At 42.4% G+C, this 25,166-nt stretch overlaps 1 protein-coding gene and 1 non-coding gene across 4 annotated transcripts in view; both read right to left on the reverse strand.

Annotated features, from left to right (window-relative positions):
- CRCP (CGRP receptor component) overlaps positions 1-25,166 on the reverse strand; it is a 61,775-nt gene that overhangs the window by 12,829 nt on the left and 23,780 nt on the right. For all 3 annotated transcript variants that reach the window (XM_056137683.1, XM_056137684.1, XM_056137682.1), the window contains exons 2-4: positions 14,058-14,094; positions 11,869-11,967; positions 7,023-7,117 (exon numbers count right to left, since the gene is read on the reverse strand). In XM_056137683.1, the coding sequence (XP_055993658.1) occupies positions 7,023-7,117; positions 11,869-11,967; positions 14,058-14,094 (231 nt within the window). The remainder of the gene's footprint in view (positions 1-7,022; positions 7,118-11,868; positions 11,968-14,057; positions 14,095-25,166) is intronic.
- On the reverse strand, positions 2,634-2,740 carry LOC130045041 (U6 spliceosomal RNA). Its single transcript, XR_008795519.1, has one exon. It is a non-coding gene; the product is annotated as a U6 spliceosomal RNA (small nuclear RNA).

The raw sequence follows: 25,166 nt of genomic DNA on the forward strand, positions 1-25,166 counted from the left end.
CAGGATCCAGAGATTATCACACTCAGCTCCCGGCAGAGAACAAGGCAGAGTCTCCTACCCTGTGCCTGACTGTCTCCACCAGGGCCCAACAGCTGAAGACCTCCGGGTCCCTGCCAAGGCCATGCTGGGACCACTCTCCACACTCAGCTCCCGGACATCTTATCGTCTCATTCCTACTTTGGACAAACTGGCAGGCTACCGAATGTAACCTGCCCACACGGCAGAGTCTGGCAAACTCCCCGTGGCGTACCAAATATGCCAAATACCAGTAACAATGATGGGTCTCATTCTCCTAACCCTGAAAGAGCCTTGAATATGGCACTTTTAAAAAAAAATCTCAGGGCTAGGACGAAGGAGACGTTACTGGGGCCTGCTCGAGGCAATCGACGAACAACAGGATGGTCGTGATCGTGATCGTCCGACAGTCCTAAATGAGACTCCTGGGCAATCTAAGAACAGGGGTCAGCCAAGTTCCCACCCTACCAAAGCCCCTTCAACCTGCACCCTCACCCCCAGCAGCCACACTCGCACGCTAACAGCTGCTGCCATGCCTCCAGCTGGAGTGCCCAGGAACGACATCTCCAAATTCTACAATTTAACATCCCAGTAGGAGCACATCAGATTAGATAGGAATATAACATAGAAGCCAACGAAGCTCCACTAACAAAAATATTAACACAGAAGGCTCAATTAGCAACAACAGCTAAGTAAACCCTCAGACAAGGACTTAACACCCCCATGGTGAGACACAAAATTTCACAAAATTTCCTTTACTACAGTAATTCTTAAAAAAATCTTTAGCCATTTAGTGGTAACAAGAAATATAAAATAAATTATTGTGGGCCTGCTAAAGAGGCAGACTTGAGAGTGGCTGGGGAAATGAAGGCAATGGTGGGGGGAAGGTCACACCGATGGTGGGATCGGTACCCTAGTGGTAGGTATAGTGTTGAAATGACGGATGAATGAAAATATCATTAACAGTATTATAAATCATAATACCTCACACTTAGAAAGTTTTAGGAGAAAACAAACTAGATAAAATTACGTAAACCTCATGAAACTGAGAATTAAGCTTTTTGGACATTTCATTTGGTAGTCTGGGCTGGAGGGATAGCAGAGCGGTAGGGCGTTTGCCTTGCGCGCAGCCAGTCCGGCCGAGCTGGGTTCGATTCCTCTGCCCCACTCGGAGAGCCTGGCAAGCTACCGAGAGTATCTCGCCCGCAGAGCAGAGCCTGGCAAGCTCCCCGTGACATATTCAATATGCCAAACACAGTAACAACAAGCCTCAAAATGGAGACGTTACTGGGCCCGCTCAAGCAAATCGATGAACAACAATTTAAGAGTTTTAAAAGAAAATTCTGGGGAATGGCTGCCTCAGCTGCTCTGACAATATGTAGTAACCACTAGAATCATCAGGGGGCTAGAGAGAGAGCTGAACAGGCTTGGCACACACAGGAGGCCCAGCTGCAATCCCTGACACAATATGTGCCCCCAAGCACCACTGAAATTGACGCCCAAGCACAGAGCTGGGAGTAATCCTGAGTACTACCAAGTCTGGCTCCAAAAACAAAATAAGGTAAAAATATTTCCAATCTCAACCTCAAAAACACTAGCAGTCTGGCAAATTAAAGCTCCCAATTTTCAATACTAGCTAAACAGCTACTGTCTACTATTTTGAATCTCCTCTCCCTGAGAAAATGGTAGGGAAAAAACTATTCAAGGATATTCAAACATATTAAAGAGGACTTCAGCAGTTCATGCTATAAAAGGGGCTCCAGTCTTACACCACAAAGGCCCAGACGCTGAAGCACAGCGGGAACCAGATCTGTCACAGGGGAAGAAGGCCGCCACCACCCTCTACTGGCTGTTTGTGTAACAGTAGCCTAAGCTTTTGCCTCTGGGGATCCGGAAGAATCTAGGCCGATTGAGGGCCTGGAAACGGTAGTTGGGCTCATGCCTAGAACGCACCTGACTAACGTTTGATTCCTGACAAAACATGGTCTCCTGAACATAGCAAGACGCAGCTGAGGGGGGGGGGGGTCCCCAACACTGTGTGGCCCAGAGAACCCGAGACTCAGGGCCCAAGCAACATCACATTCTTAGGCCCTTGCATTAACCTGCCAGCCTAGTTGATTTAAAAATGAAAAATCAACCCAGGGCCTCCGAAGTCAGCCAAAATCAAAATACGCTATATTTACATGTTCTCTTCTTAGCTTTCCTCTCAGTTTTAGAAAAATATCCCCATCAGAAGTGAACTTATTGGGCGCATATGCTGCCTGAGAACAAGTGCTGCTTGTGCCCACATGGCCGAGCACATGTGGTGCTCAAACATGTGTTGCCCGCATCTCCCCTCTTGAGATGTGTACTTTCATGCTTTCATGTCTAATGCTGGGATGTGTGTAGGGGCTCTCTCCGCCCTTGAAGAAGCTCATGTTCTCTTGAGTGCATTACTCTCTCTCTCCCTCCCTCACTCTCTTCCCTCCACACCTTCAAAAGACCTCCAAATAAAATCTGTTTTACTTCAAAAAATAAAAATAAAAAATAAAAAAAAGAAGCGAACTTTTTTTCTCAGAGCTAATCTCTAATTTCTGATTTATCTGATGATTTGCACTTCTTTTTTTTTAAATTTTTACAAAAATATGGAACGCTTCACAAATTTGCGTGTCATCCTTGCACAGGGGCCATGCTAATCTTCTCTGTATCGTTCCAATTTTAGTACATGTGCTGCCAAAGCGAGCGCTAATCTGCACTTCTTAAAACATTTTTCAGTTACAGAAAAACAATTATGCAGGCAACATAATTTTTACCACTTTACTTACTTCAGTGAATTTCTTTCTTTTGGCTTCTGGGGTCACACCTGGTGATACTCAGGGGATACTCCTGTCTCTGCACTTAGGAATTACCCTTGGCACTGCTCGAGGGACCATACGGGATGCTGGGGATTGAACTTGGGCCGGCCGAGGGAGTCAAGGTAAATGCCTTAACCAATATACTATTTCAGCCCCCTACTTTACTACTTCGGCTGGAGCGATAGCACAGAGGGTAGGGCATTTGCCTTGCACGCGGCTGACTGGGTTTGATTCCTCTGCCCCTCTCAGAGAGCCAAGCAAGCTACCTAGAGTATCCTGCCCACACGGCAGAGCCTGGCAAGCTCCCCGTGACGTATTCGATATGCCAAAAACAGTAACAAGTCTCACAATGGAGACGTTACCGGTGCCTGTTGGAGCATATCGATGAACAACGGGAGGACAGTGCTACAGTGCTACTTTACTACTTCAGACACCAACTATAAGAGCCAGAAGTATTTTTGTAAAGTACAAAAGTACTTAAGGTTGGCACAAAGCCATCCTACAGGGAAGATTCAACGACAGTTTTACTTCACTAAATGCTACATACTTCAATTCTGTTTTATCAATCTTAAAAGTATGCAGAGTAGGGGCTGGAGCAACAGCACAAAGGGTAAGGCATTTGCCTTGCACTAGGTTCAATTCCCAGCATCCCATATGGTCCCCCGAACACCGCCAGGAGTAATTCCTGAGTGCATGAGCCAGGAGTAACTTCTGTGCGTTGCTGGATGTGACCCCCCCCCCCCAAAAAAAAAGTATGCAGAGTAATGTCAAAATCACTTTTTTCTTTTAGGTTCCAGACCATGCCCAGGTGTGTGCTCAGTGGTTTCATACCTACAATCAGGAATCACTCCTTGCAGTGCTCAGGGGACCATATAGGATGCCGCAGATCAAACTTGGGCCGGCTGAGTGCAAGCAAGCACCCTACCGCCTTACCGGCTGTACTATGGCTCAGGCTCTTGCCTGAATTAACTTTAGCCACTCTGCAAGAGTCACCCTGCCACCCCCACCCTCTCAGCCACTAAAACTGTTTGCAGGGTGTCAGGGAGACAACTTAAAGAAATGCTTGTGCTAGGCCCCAAGCTGGATACTTGGCAAACACTTCTCTCCCCACCAGCATTGCTGGGCATACCCCTGAGGTCCACAGGCACTGCTAAGCAGCACCCCACTGCTGGCCCAAGAACTAAAATCTCAACCAAGTGTCACTGGGAGTGACACCTGTGCCCCCGGGCACTGCTTGAGAAGCCTTCAAAAAAAATACCGGAAATAAGCAAAGATAGGCAGTAAGAAAAATGTTAAATGTGAAACCTGAAGCAAAGAAATCAAATTTATATCCCACTCACAATAATCTAAATGGTAACAGTAGTCCTTGATTATTGTGAAAATTAAAATGACATGAGAATGTTAAAAGAAAGATAAAGCAGACAGGTTAATAAATGGATGTTACCGTCATTGTAAGGTGAGGATATGAATCTTCCCTGGTTCATTCAACTAGTATTATCTACACTGGTTTCCAATACGAAAGAGTGGAAGATTGGGCTGTGAGCCAACCCAACATTTTAGGTGAATACTCAATGTTTCTAATATATCAAAGAACAAGCATAGGAATATTTTGCCTCAAAAGTACGTATTTATGGGGCTGGAGTGATAGCACAATGGGTAGGGCACTTGCCTTGCACATGACTGACCCTGACATGGGTTCGATCCCCAGCATCCCATATGGTCCCCCGAGCACTGCCAGGAGTAATTCCTGAGTGCAGAGCCAGGAGTAACCCCTGTGCATTGCTGGGTGTGACCCAAAAAGAAAAAAGAAAAAAAAAAAGTTGAATTGTTGAATTGTGCCACCATGCCTTTTTCTGCATCAATGAGATAATTATGTAAGTTATTTTCTTTCATTTTATTAATGTGGTATATTACACTGGCTAATTTTCTGTTGAATTATCCTTGTTTTCCATGAATTAAACTACCACTTGGTCATTATGAGCACCTAGTAAGCATTAATTTAAATCAGTAATTTTGTTAAGGATTTTGCAGTAATTTAAGTGATACTTTTTCTTTTTCTGTGCCAGGATTTAAATCCTTGTGCTCCACTGCTAAAAATACTCCCTGACATAATTTTTCTTGTAGTGATTAGTAGAATTCACCACTGAAAAGCTACTGACTTTCCTATGTTATAAGGCTTTAGATTACTGATTTAGGCTTATTACAATAGGTCTAGTTAGTTTTTCTTTTTCTTCATTATTCTTGGTAAGTTCCATTCTCTATGGATCATAAACACGCATTTTTGTTTTGTTTTGTTGCTTTTTTTGGGTCACACCCGGCGATGTATAGGGGTTACTCCTGGCTCTGCACTCAGGAATTACTCCTGGCGGTACTCAGGGGATCAGCACCTCCAGCCCTTCAACTTTCTCATGACTAGCGTAAATTCCTTGATATAATAAAAATGTATGAAAATCCTACAACTAACACATAATCAATGGTAAAGTTTGAAAGCTTTTCCTCAAAGAGCTTTTCTTCTAAGAACCAAAACAAAGATAGCTGCTTACATTATTTCATTCAACACAGTAAAAAAAAATTACAGAAAGTCTTAAACACAGCAATTATGCAAGAAAAAGAAAAGGTGCCAAAAAACAAAGGAAATTCATACAGAAACAGACTCCAGAAACAACCCAAGTGCCCAAGAACAGATGACTGGATAAATAAACAATGTATATTTACACAATGAAATACTTTTCAGTCATTAGGGAAAAAAGTCATGAAATGTGCTTATAAATGAATGGACATGGAGAACATCATGCTGAGTGACATGAGTTAGAGGGAGAGGGACAGATACAGAATGATCACACTCATTTGCAGGTTATGAAAAAGCAGTATGGAGGATATTAAAAATCATTTTGGGAATAGAACCCAAAGACAATAAAATGAGATCCAAGTAGATAGGTCCACGGCAGGAAGTTTGCCATGGAGGGTGGTGGGTGGGGGTGGAGGATATGCAGTTAGGAAAGACAAAGGGACCACTGTGACAATGACAGTTGGTAATGATCACTCTGGACAATATCTGAGTGCTCTAAGGAGGTAAGAGGTACACATGATATCCGTTCAGTAACAGTATTGCAAAACATAGTGCCTGAAAGGAAATAAAAAGGGAAATAGAAGGAAAGTTACTGCCTGAAGGACAGGATTTTGTAGAATTTGTCAGCTCTGATATTAATTCTAAAAACTTAGATCAAAGTTTTCTACCTGTATAACTTACAATGTCACCAATTATCAATGAAGTTCTTTATTTCACGAACTTAGTTTATCTTTTAGAACTCACCAAGTCATCAGGCACAAGGAGACCAAACAGAATACTGTTGATGCACTTTTGCCAAGAAGCATGTCAAATATCCCACTGATTTTATAAAAAACATTTTACTTTGTGAACACCACGGAACAGACCATAGAAATGGGACTCAAAAATGTGAAAGGAAAGTAAGATTTGGGGGGCCAGCGATGAGCTCAAATAGGACTAGAGAGCATGACTTGGTTCTATTCCCAGCCCTACAGGGAATGACCATAGTGGATGTGGATCTTGAGCACCATCCCAACAAACACCAACTAAAGCAGTTTTGGGGTTCCCCAGTCATTCCACAGAGTACCATCAGGTATGGACATCCTAAATAAGAAATAAAGAGGTGCCTTGCATGTGCCCAACCCAATACCACATGGTCCCTGGAGCACACTAGGTGCAGCCCTGGAGTCCCTCCAGCATGGCTGAGGTGGGTAACCGGGTAATTCCAGCAGCACAGAGCCCAAGCAGCACATCTTCAGATCCTCGCGCTGGAACACCGGCCTGCCTGGTCTAGAGTCACTTGAGGGGCCCATGGACTGAGCCTGGGAGACCCCTCAAAAACATAAAAATTAAAAATGTACAGGAGGACTGGAGAGTACAAAAGGCTGGAGCTTATGCTCAGTACGAAGAAGTCCCAGGTTCAATTCCCATCATCCCACAGCCCCCTGAGCATGCCAGGTGTGGTCCAAATGCCCAAAAGATAAAGGATAAAAGATAAAAGAACGCTGAGTACTAATTATATACCAAACCCCAACTAAATATAGTTATCGAGGTTTTTGCAAATTATCATTTACACCATGAGTCATTCACTTCCAACTTACTCAATTTTTTTTTTTTTTACTTACTTGGTCAACTTGTGGTTTTTCATCGCTGTAAGAAATTCTCTGACAATCTCAGGACTTTGGTGTCTGCATGGTGTTTTTGATATGTATTTTAAAGTCTTTAAAAAAAAGGAAAGAAAAAATAAGCATAAGATAAAGAAACTTGAGCGAGAAAAAAGCACTGATGTGAGGTACCCTGCTTCATGCACGCCACCTCTATGGTATGCTTCCCTACACGCTATAATGTCAGTCTACTCATGAGGAATCTGCAGATAAGCAAAATCAAGTGACTGTCTACAACAAAACAACTGACCAGTCAACTTCAGACATGTGATGGTCCTAGAAAACAAGCACTTATTACAGACTGGAATATTATAAACTGTTAGTGTCTTAAATAAATTTAAAGAAAAGTTTTTTTAAAAATTGTATTGTGGATTGAATCCTTGAGCAAAGGAAAAAAATAGGAAATGAGAGAAATCTTTGGTAATATGTGACAATGTTCATTTTTCAAGTTTGATCACTGTACCATCACTGTGGAAGATGTTAATATTTGGGAGACTAAGGAGAATGGTACATGGGATCTCTCCATATATACTATCTTTTCAAATCTTCTGCAACAGCAAATTTACCTCAAAATTTAAAATTTAAAGAATTTAAAGAGGTGGGGCTGGAGCAATAGCACCACAGGTAGAGTGTTTGCCTTGCACGCGGCTGACCTGGGTTCGATTCCCAGCATCCCATATGGTCCCCCGAGCACTGCCAGGAGTGATTCCTGAGTGCAAAGCCAGGTGTAACCCCTGAGCATCACTGGTGTGACCCAAAAAGCAAAAAAAAAAAATAAAAATAAAAATAAAAAAATAAAGAATTTAAAGAGGATACGCCAACTGGACACGATAGAAGAATTTCAAGGTCCCAAACTAAATAGTAACCTCAAGTATCTGAGTCCCGCAAACAAATATCAAACTGGTTTATACTCCTCCAGAACAATGAATATTCGCAGACAAGGTAAAACACATATAGGCCCTTAGAATAAACGTTTAACCCATATCTTCAAGTGAGTTGCCATTCATGTGAAGAACACTAGAAATATATACTCAGATCTAAAAAGCCTCAAAATGTGACAACATTCCTTATGGCACCATGAATTTAAAGCAAGAACTTAATAAAACAGCAGTGAAATAAATTGATTACATAGTTAACAGTACTCAGGCAGAGATAGTGCAGGGATCAAGAAATTTTTTTGCCTTGCAAGCAACCAGCCCCAGGTCTATCCATGGCACCATAAATAGACCCTGAGCACTGCCAGGAATGATCCCTAAACACAGAGCCAGGAGGAAGTCCTGAACACCACTATGTGTGGTCCCCAAACAAAGCAAAAAAATATAAAAATAAAAGAGAACTTAATAGTATGGGGCAGAAGAAAGAACATTAAGGTGCTGCCCCTGCATGCGGTCAACCCCAGTTCAATCGCTAATACTGCATAAGGTATCTCAAGAACCACCAGGAGTGATTCCCTGAGCACAGAGCCTGAGCTTACAGGGGATGGCCCAAGATCCAAAATCAAAATGAAAATGTAACTTTTTATAAGTTATAATTCGTTATAATTATACGTAGGTCGAGAAATCAACATGATGAATGACCTGGCACCTGAGTTATGCAGGAGGAAGAGAACAGCTTGGGATGCCTTCAAGAGCATTGAAGAAATAACTAAAAGGACAAAGAACCTCCAGCTATGAGCACATCTCTTCGATTCCACTGTTCTTCCTGCATTAACATATGCCTCAGAGACCTGGGCCCTACGAAAACAGGATGAAAACGCTATTTGGGTCTCTCAAAGAGGGATCGAAAGAGCTATGCTTGGAGTATCACGCTTCACTCAAATGAGAAATAGAATCCGGAGTTCTGATCTCCGTCAATGCTCAAGAATCAGGGATGCTGTCTCATTTGCCGAGGCATCAAAAATCAGATGGGCTGGACACGTAATGAGGTTTAGAGACGACCGCTGGACTAGAGCCATTACTGACTGGATTCCACGGGATGTCAAAAGATCGCGTGGACATCCACCTACAAGATGGTCAGACTTCTTCGTCAAGACCCTGAATGATCGGTTTGAGGCTCCGCATGTTCCTAGAACGAGCAGATGCCTCTGGGCTACCCTAGCACACAACAGGGATGAATGGAGACGTTACTGGCACCCACTCAAGTAAATCGATGAGTAACGGGGTGTCAAGTGATCAAGTGATGTAATTGTATATAAAATATAAAAATTAGCTTTTATAATTTTCAAAAAGAATTTTTAGTTTTTGTTTTATAGTTTCAAAACTAATTTTATAGTTATATAATTTTAAAAACTAACTATAACTTTATATTTTTGTATTTAAATATTTTATATAATTTTTTCTATTCATGTTTAATACATGAATATTAATATATAAACATTTTTATTATATTAATATGCACAAAAATCAATTATGACAATTATTAAAATAACCATATTATATTAAGTATTAATAAAGTGTTAATGGGCTGGAGCAATAGCACAGTGGGAAGGGCGTTTGCCTTGCAAGCGGCCAACCTGGCCGACCCAAGTTCGATTCCTCTGCCCCTCTCAGAGAGCCCAGCAAGCTACTGAGAGCATCTCCCCCGCATGGCAAAGCCTGGCAAGCTACCCGTGATGTATTCGATATGCCAAACACAGTAAATCAATGAACAACGGGAGGACAGTGCTACAGTGCTACATAGCGTTAATAATGACATATAATATACATCTTATAATGACATATAATTGCAAGTCGTCAAAAAACAGAGTAAAGTTCAGAAAACAGAGGTTCAAGGCAAGGGCCCTAGTATGTGATCCTGAGAATTACTCAGATGATCCCAACAGTGTTCCAGGGATGCCAGGGGTATAACCCAGCGGTGCTCAGGAATCTAACCAGAACTGGCCACAAGCAAGGCACGTGCCTCAGGCGCTGTACTATCTCTCCAGTCTGAATACTGAATATTAACAGTTTTCAGTGAGTTTTTAAATCTTAGGGTGGCCTTGGGCATCCCTGACATACAACTGATATTAGAGTGGAGAGAGTCTTTGACAATTCCTTCTATTACTAACACAGAGCAAATGCCTTCAGTTTTACTGTCACTATCACTGTCCTCCTGTTATTCATTGATTTGCTCAAGCAGGCCCAGTAACGTCTCCGTTTTGAAACTTGTTGTTACTGTGTCTGGCGTATCCAATATGTCAGGGGTAGCTTGCCAGGCTTTGCCATGTGGGCGAGATACTCTCGGCAGCTTGCCGGGCTCTCCGAGGGGGGTGGAGGAATCGAACCTGGCTTGGCCGGGCTGGCTGCGCACAAGGCAAACACCCTACCACCTGTGCTCTCTCTCCAGCCCTTCAGTTTTACAAACAATAAAAACTAGATACTAGGGCCTGAGTAACAGCTGAAGTGGTAGACCACATGCCTAATATGAGTAAGGTCCTGGATTCAATCCTCTGCACCACAAGGCCCCCTCAATGCTAAGACAGCCCTGGAACACCAATTTATCAGGCTGCTACTACTACGCTGAACATCACAAAAGTGGCCCCAGACACACCAGCACCAATGGGGATGACACCTATTTTTAACACAGGTTCACAGATGGTCCAGCCTTTCTGGAAAACAATATGGACATTCCTGAAAGTCTAGGCATTAAGATTCCACTTGACCCAGCAATCCAACTTCTTGGAATATACCCCAACGACCCAAGAACAAAATGGAGAAAAGACATTTGCACCTGATGTTTTCTGCAACACTATCCACAACAGCCAAAATCTGGAAATAACCCCAGTGTCCAAGAGTAGATGACTGGATGGAGAAAGGATGGTACATACACACAATGGAATAAATCATGCAATTTACTGCTACATGGATGCATCTGGAAATTATCATGCTGAGTCTAGTTATTCAAAGGGAGAGAGAGCAACACAGAATGATCGCTCTCATATGCAGGATATAAAGAAACATAATGGTGAAATAACAAATGCCCAAAGTCAATGGAAACAAAGAACATGAGAACTGGTATTTGATAGGAAACATGACACTTGAGGGGGCTAGGGCATAGGACAGGGAGGGGGCCACCAGAGGAGGGATGATGAATGGTGGGAAGTGTCATACAGGAAACCTATCAGTAATAGTACTGTAAACCACAGTGCAAAACCTTACCAAAAAAGCGCCTCTTATAGAGGCAAAACTGGTGGTGGGGAGAGAGGAAAGAGGGAGGACGTTTGTGGAGGGAAGTGGACACTAGTGAAGGGACTGGTGTTAAAACACGACGTGCCTGAAATCCAATCACGAATAACTTTGTAATTGCACAGTGAGTAAATTTTAAAAGTAAATAAATAAAAAGGGTCAGAGTAAAACTATCCAAATTAGGTAAGAAATTGTCAGTGATCTATATCATTTTGATGTTTTTGCTAATTGTTTCCCAAAAATGTACTTTGAAATCAGAACCACTTTTCATTTTCATACAATTCTCCTAATGCTTTTCATCACACACTAGGGATCAGAAATGAGATGTGATTTCCCAACCCTTGCCTGCAAGTCCTGAGTAGGACCTTACTGTAAGTTGAAAGGAATTTCACCCTAATTCCTGGATTGCGTAAGAATGAACTGCTGGTGGGTTTGTCTGATTGTAGACAGGTTGTGGCTGGTGGATCTGAAGGCAAATTATAATGCTTAACAAAAATCTCTTTAGTTAAAAGAAAAAGAAAAATAAAGAAAAGAAAGAAATTTTCACTAATCAGCAGAACAGCTGCCTCCCCGCCACCCATGGTGGGTAGGACCTCCCCCCCCCCGCCCATGGTGGGTAGGACCCTCTAGAAGCCTAGGCTTACTTCATAGGTGATAGTATTCAAGTTCTGTTGTCCAGAACTGTGTTTATTCTTCCCACTTTCTTTACGCTGCTCTTTGAGATCAGTGAGTAACTGGAAGACCTAGGAAGAGATATACAAAAGATTATTACACATGAATTTGAGAAATGTAATCTATACCAAGGTGTATTTTAAGGATAAATCCAATGCTAATTATTTTCTCTCTTGCAGTCATTAGAGCAAATGTGCATCTAAGAAGTCCAAAAACCTGACCTTGCTTTGAGGACAGGGGATGGGGGGATTTAGGCCATGCCAGAGATGCTCAAGGGTTACTGCTAGCTCTATACTCAGGAATCACTCCTGGTAGAGCTCAGGGGACCATGTGGAATTCTGGGGATCAACCGAGCCAACCACATGCAAGGAAAGTGTCCTACCCACTGCACTATCTCTCCAGCCCCAGAAGAACCTAACATTTAAAACATGCTTTAAGCCAAATAATCAAATGCTTTAATTTACATATAATATATAACATATCACTGATTTCATCTAATTTTAAAACTACACTGAATAACAGTAGCTACCCATGACGTATTCTATACGCCAAACACAGTAACAACAAGTCTCACAATGTTACTGGGCCTGCTCGAGCAAATCAATGAACAACGGGAGGACAGTGACAAGGACAGTGACAGTGACTGAATAACAGAATTTATTTATGTAAAATCTTAGAGAAAAATGAATAAAATATGCTTTCCCAGTGGGGGGGGAGAGGGAGGAAGGGTGGGGTAGAAAGGTAACTACTGCTAAAGAATCTATGATAAACTTTCCACAACGGAAAAAGTTTGTAGTAATACTAAGAAAGACATTTTTTAAAAATTTTATTTATTATTTATTTATTTTTGCTTTTTGGATCACACCTGGTGATAGACAGGGGTTACTCCTGGTTCACACACTCAGTAATTACTCCTGGCGGTGCTCTGGGGGCCATATGGGATGCTGGGAATGGAACCCAGGTCAGCCGCATGCAAGGCAAACGCCCTACCCGCTGTGCTATCTCTCCAGCCCCCAGAAAGACATTTCTTATTCTATTTCAGAGATTATACTAGAGAATTAGGGGACATTTAGGCTCATAGACCATTATTAAAAACAATACAACAACTCCACTATCATTCCTTCAAGAAATAGTGGCATAATCTCCAACAAATGCAGTATTTCATTCCAAACATTAGCAGAATTTAAACAGGATAAGAATGTTTCTGAAAGCTCATCAACAAACATTTCTTTCTTGGTATGAGCAGAAATCATGTAGGATAAACTTTTAGGTAGACAAGTATAAAGAAAACTGTGATAATTCAAACATGTATGTATCATACATTTAAAACCAATCTTTAAATTTTAACTAAAATTTTGTCCTTAAACTCCTGAAACACTGAAAGTGAATGTATAAATGGTATTTCTCCATCTGAAATTAACCTATCATATATTTTGCTAGCACCAAAAAAATAACCAGTAAAATATAAGTTTGGCAAAAAAACGTTAACCTATAACAAATCTCTCTTCTCACCACAGTAAACTCCCCAGCCTAAAGACCTAAATATCCAAATCTTTTAGCTCCTACTACATTATTCAAAATATTATTCAACTAAACTCTCACTTTCAAAACTTGGGTTTTAGTATCAATCAGACTATTATTAGGAATAAGTTAAAAATATCTTATAAGTAAATAGTGATAATTAAGAAAAAGTCCCCATAATTTTAATAGAAGACATTTGCACACAGAAACAATTCAAAAATAGATGCTCCATCCAATGAAGGCATTGCAAATCTTGGGAGCTTTAGGATTTTAGAGAGCTGAAAAGATAGTACAGGGATTAAGGTCTTGCATGTAGCCAAATCCAGTTTAATTCTTTCCATGGCATATTCTCCCTTAAGCACTGTCGATGCGGTGCCAAACCTACCCCCAACATCACCAAAATCGCTGAGATCTTGAGAAGGCTGCCTACAGCAAATTAAAGTTTTTTCAGCTTCCTGAATTACAATATAAATGACCAAATTTAAATACTCTAGGGTCTACCAGATGGTGCCATCTGTCCTGTTTTAAAGACGGAAATCATAATAAATTCAGTTATTTCTAACCAAATCTAATTCAACAGTCTCCAGAAGCAAAGGACAAATTACCAGAGCGAAAAACAGTCTCCTTTGAAGCTACGTACCTCATAGTTACTGAGCAGTGCAGAATTGGCATCCTTTCTGCAAACGAAAAGAAAATTATCAGTTTGGATTCACTTACTTTTGTGGGAATCAAATCTCTGACTGAAACAATTTCAGTCAAGATTCGGCAGTCCAGTTAAGGAGCTTAGGACTACACCCCAAAACTGAGAAATATTCTAAGTCCTACTAATTTTACGTGGCAGTGGAATTACCGAAGAAATCTACTCTTCTAGGGAGGCTGGTGTGGGGGAAACACCCAGCAGTGCTCAAAGGTTATTCTTGGCTTCTGGCAGTTCAGGGAAACCAGGTACTGTGTCAAAGATCAAACTAGGGTCTGCTGCATGCAAGGCAAGCACCTTAATCCCCACACTATCTCCCCAGCCACAGTCTAGTCATATAGACATGGGTAGACATGGCTGTATAAATTTTTAAATATTATTCTTATCCCTGGGCTGGAGCGATAGCACAGCAGGTAGGGTATTTGCCTTGCACATAGCCAATCTTGCACACAGCCAACCTGGAATCGATTCCTCTGTCCCTCTTGGAGAGCCCGGCAAGCTACCGAGAGTATCCCGCCTGCACGGCAGAGCCTGGCAAGCTCCCCATGACGTATTTGATATGCCAAAAACAGTAACAACAAGTCTCACAATGGAGAAGTTATTGGTGCTCGCTTAAGCAAATCAATGAACAACGGGAGTACGGTGCTACAGTGCTGTTCTTATCCCTAATACATGTAAGCAAAATAAGAAAAATCAGACACACCAGGGAAGAGTTAATCATAAGAACAGAACCCCCAGCAGCCACTTGCTTCCACAAACCAATACTGCCACCATACCCCCAGCCTGACTCCACTGTCTCACAGCAGACCTCACTAAGATATAATCTGTTGAAAATTCTGGTATGCGGGTTTTGTGACTGAAATCTCCAGGCTTTCTCGGAGTTGGGATGGGCTACCTCCCCCCATTTCCCAACACTCATGGAAGCACTGGCAGTCACCCCCACGAACCAACTCCAGCACCACCCTGTGTGCTCTACTACCAGACTTGCTTCAGAAACCCTAAGTAAATCTCAACAGAGATCAAAAGCCGCTGTTAAGCTCAGATCCACGCATGATGAACAGACTGGGGTAAATCGGAGAGGGGCAGGTTGGCCTGTGCCTGCCCAAGCAGAGCCCCCAGCAGCCGCTTGCTTCCACAGTCCAAAACTGCTGCCATGCCCCAGCCTGACTCCACCATCTCAGGACAGACCTCACCAAGGCAAAATCTGCTGAAAATTTTGGCATGTGGTTTTTGTGACTGAAATCTCCAGGCTTTCTCAGGGTTGGGATAAGTTACCTCTCCCCACCTCTCTATACTTCCAGAAGTCTCGGCAGTCACATCCACAACCTAAAGCTTCTACCCAACTGAAAAGCTACTCCAGTCTTACCATCCCAATAAAAATACCAAATGTCCTGAACAAACACATATGTAGCACCTGAATTGCCAACCATAATGCATAAAAGGAAAAGGAGAGCGAGCAAGATGAAAAGTGCCTCCCATAGAGGGAGGTGGTGGGGGGTTGGGGATCACTTGTGTCACTTGTCATCCTGTTGATCTTTGATTTGCTTGAGCAGGCGCCAGTAACATCCCCATTCTTCCCTGTCATGTGCTAGTGTAGCCCAATGGCATCTGCTCGCTCCAGGAACACGAAGAGCCTCAAACTGTTTGTTCAGGGCTTTTACGAAGAAGTCTGACCATCTCGTAGTGGGCAGCCAAATATCTTTTTGACGTCCCATGGAATCCAGTCAGTAATAGCTCTAGTCCAGCAGTCATCTCTAAATCAAATTACGTGTCCGGCCCATCAGATTTTAGATGCCTTGGCAAATGAGACAGTGTCCCATATTCTTGACCATCAACAGAGGTCAGAACTCTGGATTCCTTCTCTCACTTGAGTGAAATGTGATATTCTAAACATAGCTCTTTTTATTCCTCTTTGGGATACCCGAATAGTGTTCTCGTCCTGTTATTGTAAGGCCCAGGTCTCTGAGGTGTATGTTAGTGCAGGAAGAACGGTGGAGTAGAAAAGATGTGCCAAGAGCCAGAGGTTTTTCATCGTCTTAACAACTTCTTCGACGCTCTTAAAGGTGTCCCACGCCACTGTCTTCCTCCTGCACAGTTCTGGCGCTCTCGTCCTCCTGCGCAGTTCTGGCACCAAGTTGTTCCTAATGTTGAGTTTTCGACCCAGGTACACATAGCTGCTGCATTCAGAGATGTTTGTTTCGTTGAGCGCAAATGGAACGTCAGGGACTAGTTCATTTTTCATGAACATTGTCTTGGTGAGATTCAGCTGCAGTTTGACCTTTCCACACTCACGGTTGAAGTCGGCCAGAATTTGTGCTGCTTGGCTAATGTTTGGTGTTATTAGAACAACCTCATCAGTGAAGCAGAGGTGGTGTAGTTGCCGACTATCTATTTTCACTCCCATTTCTTCCCATTCCAGTCATCGCATGACGTTCTCGAGGGTGGCACTAAAGAGTTTCGGTGAAATGGTATCACCCTGCCAAACCCCTCTCTTTACGTTGATGATCACTTCCTTGTAGAATGGTGAGATCCTGGAGATGAATCTGTAATACAGCTAGAGGAAGATCCTGATGTAGTGAGTTTGAATGCCCTATTTGACTAGAGCTTCGATGACCGCTTCAGTCTCAACAGAATCAAAGGCCTTCTTTAACTTGATGAATATTCAACAGAGCGGCATCCTGAACTCTCAAGAAACCTCGAAGAGCTTGGTCACTGCGTGGATATGGGGGTTGGAGATGGTGGTGGGGAAAAAGGGGACATTGGTGGTGGGAAATGTACACTGGTGGAGGGAAGGGTGCTGGAACATTGTATGACTGAAACCCAATTATAAACAGCTTTGTAATGGTCTATCTCACGGATATCCAATTTAAAAAAATTTTTTAAGAAAAGTGATGTGGAGTGGGACTTGAGCAATAGCACAGAGGGTAGGGTGTTTGCCTTGCACACGGCCAACCCGGGTTCGATTCCCAGCATCCCATATGGTCCCCTGAGCACCGCCAGGAGTAATTACTGAGTGCAGAGCCAGGAGTAACCCCTGTGCAACACCGGGTGTGACCCAAAATGCAAAAAAAAAAAAAAAGTAATATGGAGTTCATGCACAATTCAATCAGCTTAATCGATGGCTGTATAAATAGCAGTACTCCTACATTTAAGAAAGAAAGAAAGAAAAAAGAAAGAAAGAAAGAAAGAAAGAAAGAGAAAAGAACCCCCCACAATCCACACTGAGCCTCAAAAATCACAAACCAGAAAAAGCAAGAAGTCACTGGAAGAGTACCCACTGGTAGGAAAGGCAAAAAGCAACACTCAGCCTGAGAACAGAGGACTGGTTAAAGAAACTTTGGTACATTTACACAATGGAGTACTATGTAGCTGTTAGAAAAGAGAAGTCACGAAATTTACAAACAAGTGGTACTACATGGAAAATATCATGTTTAGCGAAATGATTCAGAAAGAAAGGGATAGACATAGAAAGACTGCATTCATCTGGGGAACATAAAGTAACAAAATAGGATACTAACACCCTAGAGTGGCCGAGATTAGTACCAGGAATTTTACTCCATGGCTTGGAGGCCAGCCACACATGCTAATGGAAAAGGGAGCTCAGACAGAGAAGGGAACACCAAATAAAGGTGATGGGAGGATCCTCCCAGGATGGGAGAAGCATGCGGAAAGTAGACTATAGACTAAACATGATTGTCACTCAATGCCTCTTTTGCAAACCACAACACCCAATAATAAGAGAGAGAGAACAAAAGGGAATGCCCTGCCACAGAGGCAGGGTGGGATGTGGGGAATGAGGGGTGAGACAGATACTGGGATCCGTGGTGGTGGGAAATGGGCACCGGTGGAGGGATGGGTATTTGATCATTGTATAATTGAAACCCAAGCACAAAAATGTGTAAGTCTGCAACTGTACCTCACGATGACTCACTATTAAAAAATTTTCTAATAAAAAAAAAAAAAGCAACACTCAGCCTATTCCATCCTAAAGCTCCCGTGGGGCAAACTCCATAGACTCACCCCCAGGATACAGCGGATACACCTTGGTCCGCATTACACATTTTTAAACTAGGAGTTGGACTGACACAAATAAGAACAAATTTTTAAAAACATGGACAAATTAGATAGGCAATTTACCCAAATAATCACTGTCACTGCCCTCCCATTGTTCATCGATTTTCTCGAGCGGGCCCAGAAACATCTCTATTGTGAGACTTGTTACTGTGTTTGGCATATCCAATACGTCACGGGTAGCTTGCCAGGCTTTGCCGTGCGAGTGAGATACTCTCGGTAGCTTGCCGGATTCTCTGAGAGGGGCAGAGGAATCAAACTCGGGTTGGCCACACAGGCCGCATGCAAGGCAAACGCCCTACCGCTGTGCTATTGCTCTAACCCACCCAAATAATAAATGAAGCAAAACATCTAAGTGATTAACACAAGAACTCAACCTAAAGCCTGAGGTCAAAAGACTATGAAGTCAGCACTACAATCAAATCAACATTTGAAGTTTATCAAATGCAATAACAGCAGGGAGTCCACAAAGTGCAGCTTAATCCAAATGCATTTACTCACAAAAATATCAAATTTGAAAGAAATCTAACACGGAAAGAATGATGTGTGATTAGTATATGTAACATCATTCATTTGAAATATTATGCAACAAATCAAATCACATGTCATCTCTGCCTACTTAATCAGGAAGTCAGCTCACAAAGCATCCTATTTTTGCCTGAAATTAACTGAGTTACAACTCCCTATTTTCCTAAATATACTGCAATTAAGAAATTCAAACCCAACCAAGAAAAAAATACAAATGTGATTTTACTTCAAAATAACCCCAAGGCCACCAGTGTCATCCCATTGTTACCATTCATTTCCACAGGGCTTCTCTATCATGCAGAGTATCCCATGCCCTGGGAAATTTGACCTTGGCTCTTCCTAGTCATTGCCCCATTATCTAGGTCAATATTGTTAATGCAAGAATCCAAAGGACATCATCTGCCTTTTCTTGAACCAAATACAAAGAAGGGGGAAACTCTTTGATGTGTATTTTAATAACCCTGAGTTTGGGGAGCAGAGAAACAATAGATAATGCAATACTCATTTTTTTCCCCTTCAACTCATATAAATCTACTGCCTTTTAAGCAGGTACTGCGTATTGCAGAATCTGGCTGGTGTAAACCGATGTCTTCTTTTATTAGGAAGACAGTTTCTTTTTTAAACCCATAAATGCCAATACATACAAGACCATCCTTTACTCAATACGTCAAAAAACTGTGTGTGTACCTTTTCATGAAGTCTTTAATGAACCATGTTTGTTAAAGAGGGAAAAACTAAGGTAGTTTTTAATCTCCAAGCAGTTACTCTACCACAAAAAAATCGTCGTAAGTCATTAGAAGCCAGAGAGATAGCCCTGCAAACAACCCCAATTCGATCCCTAGTACTGCATATGGTTCCCCAAACACAGCGAGGAATGATTCCAGAGCAATCAGTCACAAGTAATCCCTGAGCACAGCTGGGTGTGGACAAAGAGCGCTCCCCTCACCCCCACCAAAACAGTCCTGTGAGAAAAGTTGCCTCAAGGTAGGGTGCTTGCCTAATACCAGGCCAAACCAGGTTTAATTCCAGGCACCCCATAGGCTACCATAAAGACTGCCAGAAGTGATTACTGACCATAGCTCATAGCTGGGTTGTAGCCACCCCCAAAAACAATCATCAAAAAACTATGACCTCAATTAAAAAAAAAATAATGTAGATACTTCAAAACACCTGGCCAAAATACAATCTTCAAACTGTCATGTCACAAGACCAATGCCATTTTTTTTAAGTCCAGGTTTTAAGAGGAATCTGAATATAAATTTATCTTTGTCTGTTTTGTTATGCTGAAGTAGAGCAAAGCAAATGCTTCACGAATAAGTTATATCCTCAGCCCCAAATACAAGTTCTATTTTAGGATCTGTACATAAATGCTAGTTATATCACTGTTAAATTCCCTGGGTGTGATTACAGAAAGAAAAATTCTCTTTTGGAGAGTGGAAGAGAGCAGTGCTCAGGAGTCCAGGGGTCATTCCTGGTAGTGCTGGAGAGCCTTGTGTTGCCAAGGATTGAACTCAGTCTCCCACAGGCAAAGAAAGTATGTGTTCCAGCCCTTTGAGTTATCTCCCGATCCCAAGAGACTACCTTTCTGAAGTTGCACGAACTGCAAGAAGAGGGTCAGAGACAGCTCAATGGGCCAGAGAACATGGCCCCCGTGCACAGCCCTGGGCTTTTTAAAGCACTTCTGAGAGCTGTGAGGAGCAATCTCTAAGCACTGGCCCAGGAGCATCACCGGGCATGGTGCAAAAACCCAAAATAAAAAAAGATTTTATAATTCTCAAATATCTCAGCAAAATTATCATAGTGTGCATGGAAAGTGTCGAGTGGTAAGAAAAATGTAAGTGCTAATAAATGATGACTCTAGGCTAAGGGTATCAGTGCAGATCTGTAGTGTGTCTGGAATTTTTCAAATAAATTAAAATGAAAATGTAAAACTAAGGAAACCCATAAGTTGAAAAAACACACTAATATAACTTAAAATTAGGAACTGCAAGAGAGAGTGCAAAGGACTGGAGCTCAAGCTTTTATACAGGAGACCTGGGCTCAATTCCTGGCACCACACACACAGTTCTCCCAGACTACCAGGACTGACCCCAAAGCAATGTAATAAGCACCCCCAAGCTACTTCAGGTATGGTTCAGAAACAAACTATTGATCCCTACAAAGAATTTGGTTATTCTGTAAATAAACACATCAGAATTACGTAACATGGTCACAAATATCCAACACATTTCCCTGAAAGACTCAGAATAGTAGTGATTTTATATATATGAGTGTGCAAGAACAATAATCCAAGATTAAGCTGGAGACTGAATCTATATTTAGAGGCAATCAATTTTCAAAACAGATTAAATAAAGTTGACTTGTTATTTGAATTTTTTTTTTTTTTTTTTTTTTTTGCTTTTTGGGTCACACCCGGCGATGCACAGGGGTTACTCCTGGCTCTGCACTCAGGAATCACTCCTGGCGGTGCTCAGGGAACCATATGGGATGCTGGGAATCGAACCCAGGTCGGCCGCGTGCAAGGCAAGCGCCCTAACCGCTGTGCTATCGCTCCAACCCCGTTATTTGAAATTTAACCTGTAAAATTTGCTTAACTTGCTGAGTCAGTTTAATAAATGTAAACAACTAGTTTGGAAAACAAAATCCTGAATAAACAGAACAAAATGAACTATTGACAGACTTTCCTTAGAAGCACACACATACACAAAAAAGCCCATGTAAGCAGTGCCTATTAATTGCCACACACTTAACTCTTACGAATGCAATGACGAATGGGAATTGCTCAAATTCATAGCCATTCAATCTATGTTATCAAATAAAGTCATGTTCTGAACAACTAAACTCTGGCAACAAGAAAAGCGGGCAGGTAACATGCACTGTCGATCAGCAATTCAACTGCAATGCTCCTTTGGGAGCCACAGACAAGCATCCTTTCCAGCACCTAAGAACTTCTCTAAACCTTAGTGTTTCCTGCTGTAAAGGAAATACCGGCACTTTCTCAAGAAGACAGTGCAGAAGCTGTTCCTAACTACATATATTAGTTTCTTGTTTTTGGCCACACCTGGTGGTGCTCCCAGGACCAGCAATGCTGGAGATCAAACACCGAGCTCTGCGCTCTCCCCTCAGTCAGCCCTCTAGATTACTGTAAGAGTAGCAATCCGAAGGAATAGCAGCGGCTTAGAATACTTACAAGTGTACCACATGTCAAATCCCTGGCATCGCCATATACGCTGAGTGCTACACGCTGAGTGCTATACTGACAGTTCCACCCTTTAAATGAGACAGGGTGAGAGGGAGGGGGGGAGGGAAGGAGGGGGAAGAGGGAGAAAGGAGAGAAATAACTCTGCAACTCCCAGCAAGCACAACCATAACTTGTGCAGCTCAGTTACAGTACGAACCCAGGCAAGCATGTGTGCAAATACCAAACCTCCGTGAGCACTGCAAATGAGTGTGCTAGCACCGGAACTTAAAAAAAAAAAAAGGGTACAGGATCCCAGGTCATTGCATCAACAATGAAAATAGGGAAAATCATGGCGGGGGGAGACACACAACAACTATTTTCAATGGAATAGGGAGTGAAGACAAAAAAGGTTTCCAGTTGTATAATTCCAAGGCATTAAAGACAGCAGAACAGCAAATACCTTATATACACAAAAATGCAATTTTGCTAAATATTTCATATTCTTTTGCCTAAGGAAACTACCAAATGATGTTCAAAAGATTTTAATTTCTATCATTCAACCAAATAAAGAATATTCCTCACCGGGGCCGGAGTGATAGGTACAGCGGGTAGGGTGTTTGCCTTGCACACAGCCGACCCGGGTTCAATCCCCAGCATCCCCCAAGCATCGCCAGGAGTAACTCCTGAGTGCAAAGCCAGGAATAACCCGAGCATCGCTGGGTGTGACCCAAAAATAAATAAATTAAAGATCACTCAACAGGCTGAGCACATGCTTTGTGTGCAAGAGGCCTAGATTCAATCCCTGGCCATATGATACCTCAGCACCTCGGGAGAGACACCCTAAGACAGAGCCAGGAGGAGCAGCCCCCAAGCACGACTTGGTCTGGCTTCCAAGTAAAAATTAAAATAACTAAAGTTTATGTGCATTATTCACTTAGTATTTACTCAGCAAATTAAACAGCAGTGACTAATGGATTAAAAGATACTATAAACAGGGGACCAGGGCAGAGAGACAGCAAAGCAGTTCTTGCTTGCCCTGCACTTAGCCAACCAGGGTACGATCCCCAGGATCCCACATGATCTCCGAGCACACCTGGGTATAGCCCAAAAGCAAAAATCAAACAAACAGAAAAATATAATGGGATTCTCCATCCTTGCCTTCTCATTCAGATCCCAGGACTGCTTAGACAGGAAAGTAATCAGGAATCCAGAGTTTAAGCCATGGCACCACCTGGTAACCCAAAACCACTGAAAATGACTCTTAAATAGAGCCAGGAATAGACCCTCACACTGCCAGGTGTGGCACCAAGAAATAAAATTAAGTAAAATGGAGAGGAAGCCCAAGAAGGGGAGCTATCACACATTCTCATGCAGCATCTTTGCCTTTTCAGTTTGGGTTTTGTTTCGTTTTTTTCCGGGGATTGGGGGATTGTTTGTTTTTAGACTCAGCAGTGCTCAGGAGCTACTCCTGACTCTATAACAAATAACCACCCCTGGCAATACCTGGTGAACTATATCCAGTCCTGGGAACTGAATGGGGTCAGAAAGGCAAGCACCTGACTCTCTGATCCTACCAATGTTAATTAGACGCCAACAGGAAGAATTATCAGTTACTGACATTCACAGATAAAATGGCTTAGTATAAGCAAAAAAAAAAAAAAAAAAAAGGAAAGAAAAGAAAAAGAAAAAAGGGGGGGGCTGGAGTGATAGCACTGCGGGTAGGGCGTTTGCTTTGCACGTGGCCAACCCGGTTCGATTCCCAGCATCCCATATGGTCCCCTGAGCACCACCACCAGGAGTAATTTCTGAGTGCAGAGCCAGGAGTAACCCCTGTGCAATGCCAGGTGTGACCCAAAAAAGGGGAAAAAAAAAGACATAGTATAGGTCCCAACTGGAAAAGAAATCTTTCCTGTCCCAGCAACTCGGGACTATCCTGAACTCTTGGCTTTCAATCAATGAAATTTCATTCAAAAATATCACTCCAATTTCCCTATTTTTTTCCATAAAATAATGTTCCACTCATATATTGGCTTGTTTGGTTGTTTTGTTTTTGCTCTGGTTTGCATGTTTCTAATTGGAATTTCTCCCTTACTTTTAAATAAACCCATTTTGATGGTAATACAATAGGTTATTTCATTTTTCAGGACTACAACTTCAACATTTAGAAGCCAAGCAAGGGATAAGTCAGAAAAGAAGACTGAGAAGATGGTTTAAAGTAAATGGAAATGCAGGATAACATGTCACTTAGCCAAGTTTCAAGTGTTTAATAAATGTAGGTGAGAGACAAAGAGTTGAAGTCAGAAAAATCAACCTTTGCATTTAACAAGATCTAGCGTTTAGGTGATTTTCACGAGACCCATTTTCAGATCTGTAAGGGAAAAACAGAAATGAAAATGGCGAACTTAAATATCAGGGGAAAAGGGCTTTTCTTTTCTTTTTTCTCACACCAGCCATACTTGAGAGCTACTCCAGCTCTGTGTGTGTGTGTGTGTGTGTGTGTGTGTGTGTGTGTGTGTGTGTGTGCGGCAGCAGGGGGGTGGGGGAGGAGAAGTGAGGGTTGTCACTTCTGGTGGTCAAAGGACCAAGCAATGCCTGGGACTAAATCCAGGCATCCTTTTGGCAAAGCATACAGCTTTAGCCCACTTACTATCTCGTCTGAGTTTTGTTTTGTTTTTAAAGATTAGCCAGCTGGAGTGATAGCACAGAGGGTAAGGTGTTTGCCTTGCACACAGCCGACCCACGTTCGATTCAAAGCACCCCATATGGTCCCCTGAGCACTGCCAGGAGTTAATTCCTGAGTGCACAAGCTAGGAGTAACCCCTGTGCACTGCTGGGTGTGACCCAAAAAAAAAAAAAAGATGAGATAGAGAAGGAAGCACCAAATAAAGGGTGTTTGGAGGATCCTCCCAGGATGGGAGATGCATGCTGAAAGTAGACTATGGACTGAACATGTTTGCCACTCAATGCCTCTTTTGCAGACCACAACTCCCAAAAGGAGAGAGAGAACAAAGGGGAATGCCCTGCCACAGGTGGGTGGGATGGGGAGGGATGGGGGTGGGAGGGATACTGGGATCCATGGTGATGGAAAATGGGCACTGGTGGAGGGAAGGGTATTTGATCATTGTATAATCGAAACCCAAACCAAAAATTTTGTATAATCGAAACCCAAGCCAAAAATTTGTAAGTGTACAACTGTACCTCATGGTGTTTCACTAATTTAAAATAAAAGAAAAAAAGAAAGATGAGAAGTCTAGCAGAGCAGGTACTGCGTT

This window comes from Sorex fumeus, unplaced genomic scaffold (genome assembly GCF_029834395.1).
Source record: "Sorex fumeus unplaced genomic scaffold, SorFum_2.1 ptg000126l, whole genome shotgun sequence".
In the NCBI taxonomy this organism is placed as follows: Eukaryota; Metazoa; Chordata; class Mammalia; order Eulipotyphla; family Soricidae; genus Sorex; species Sorex fumeus.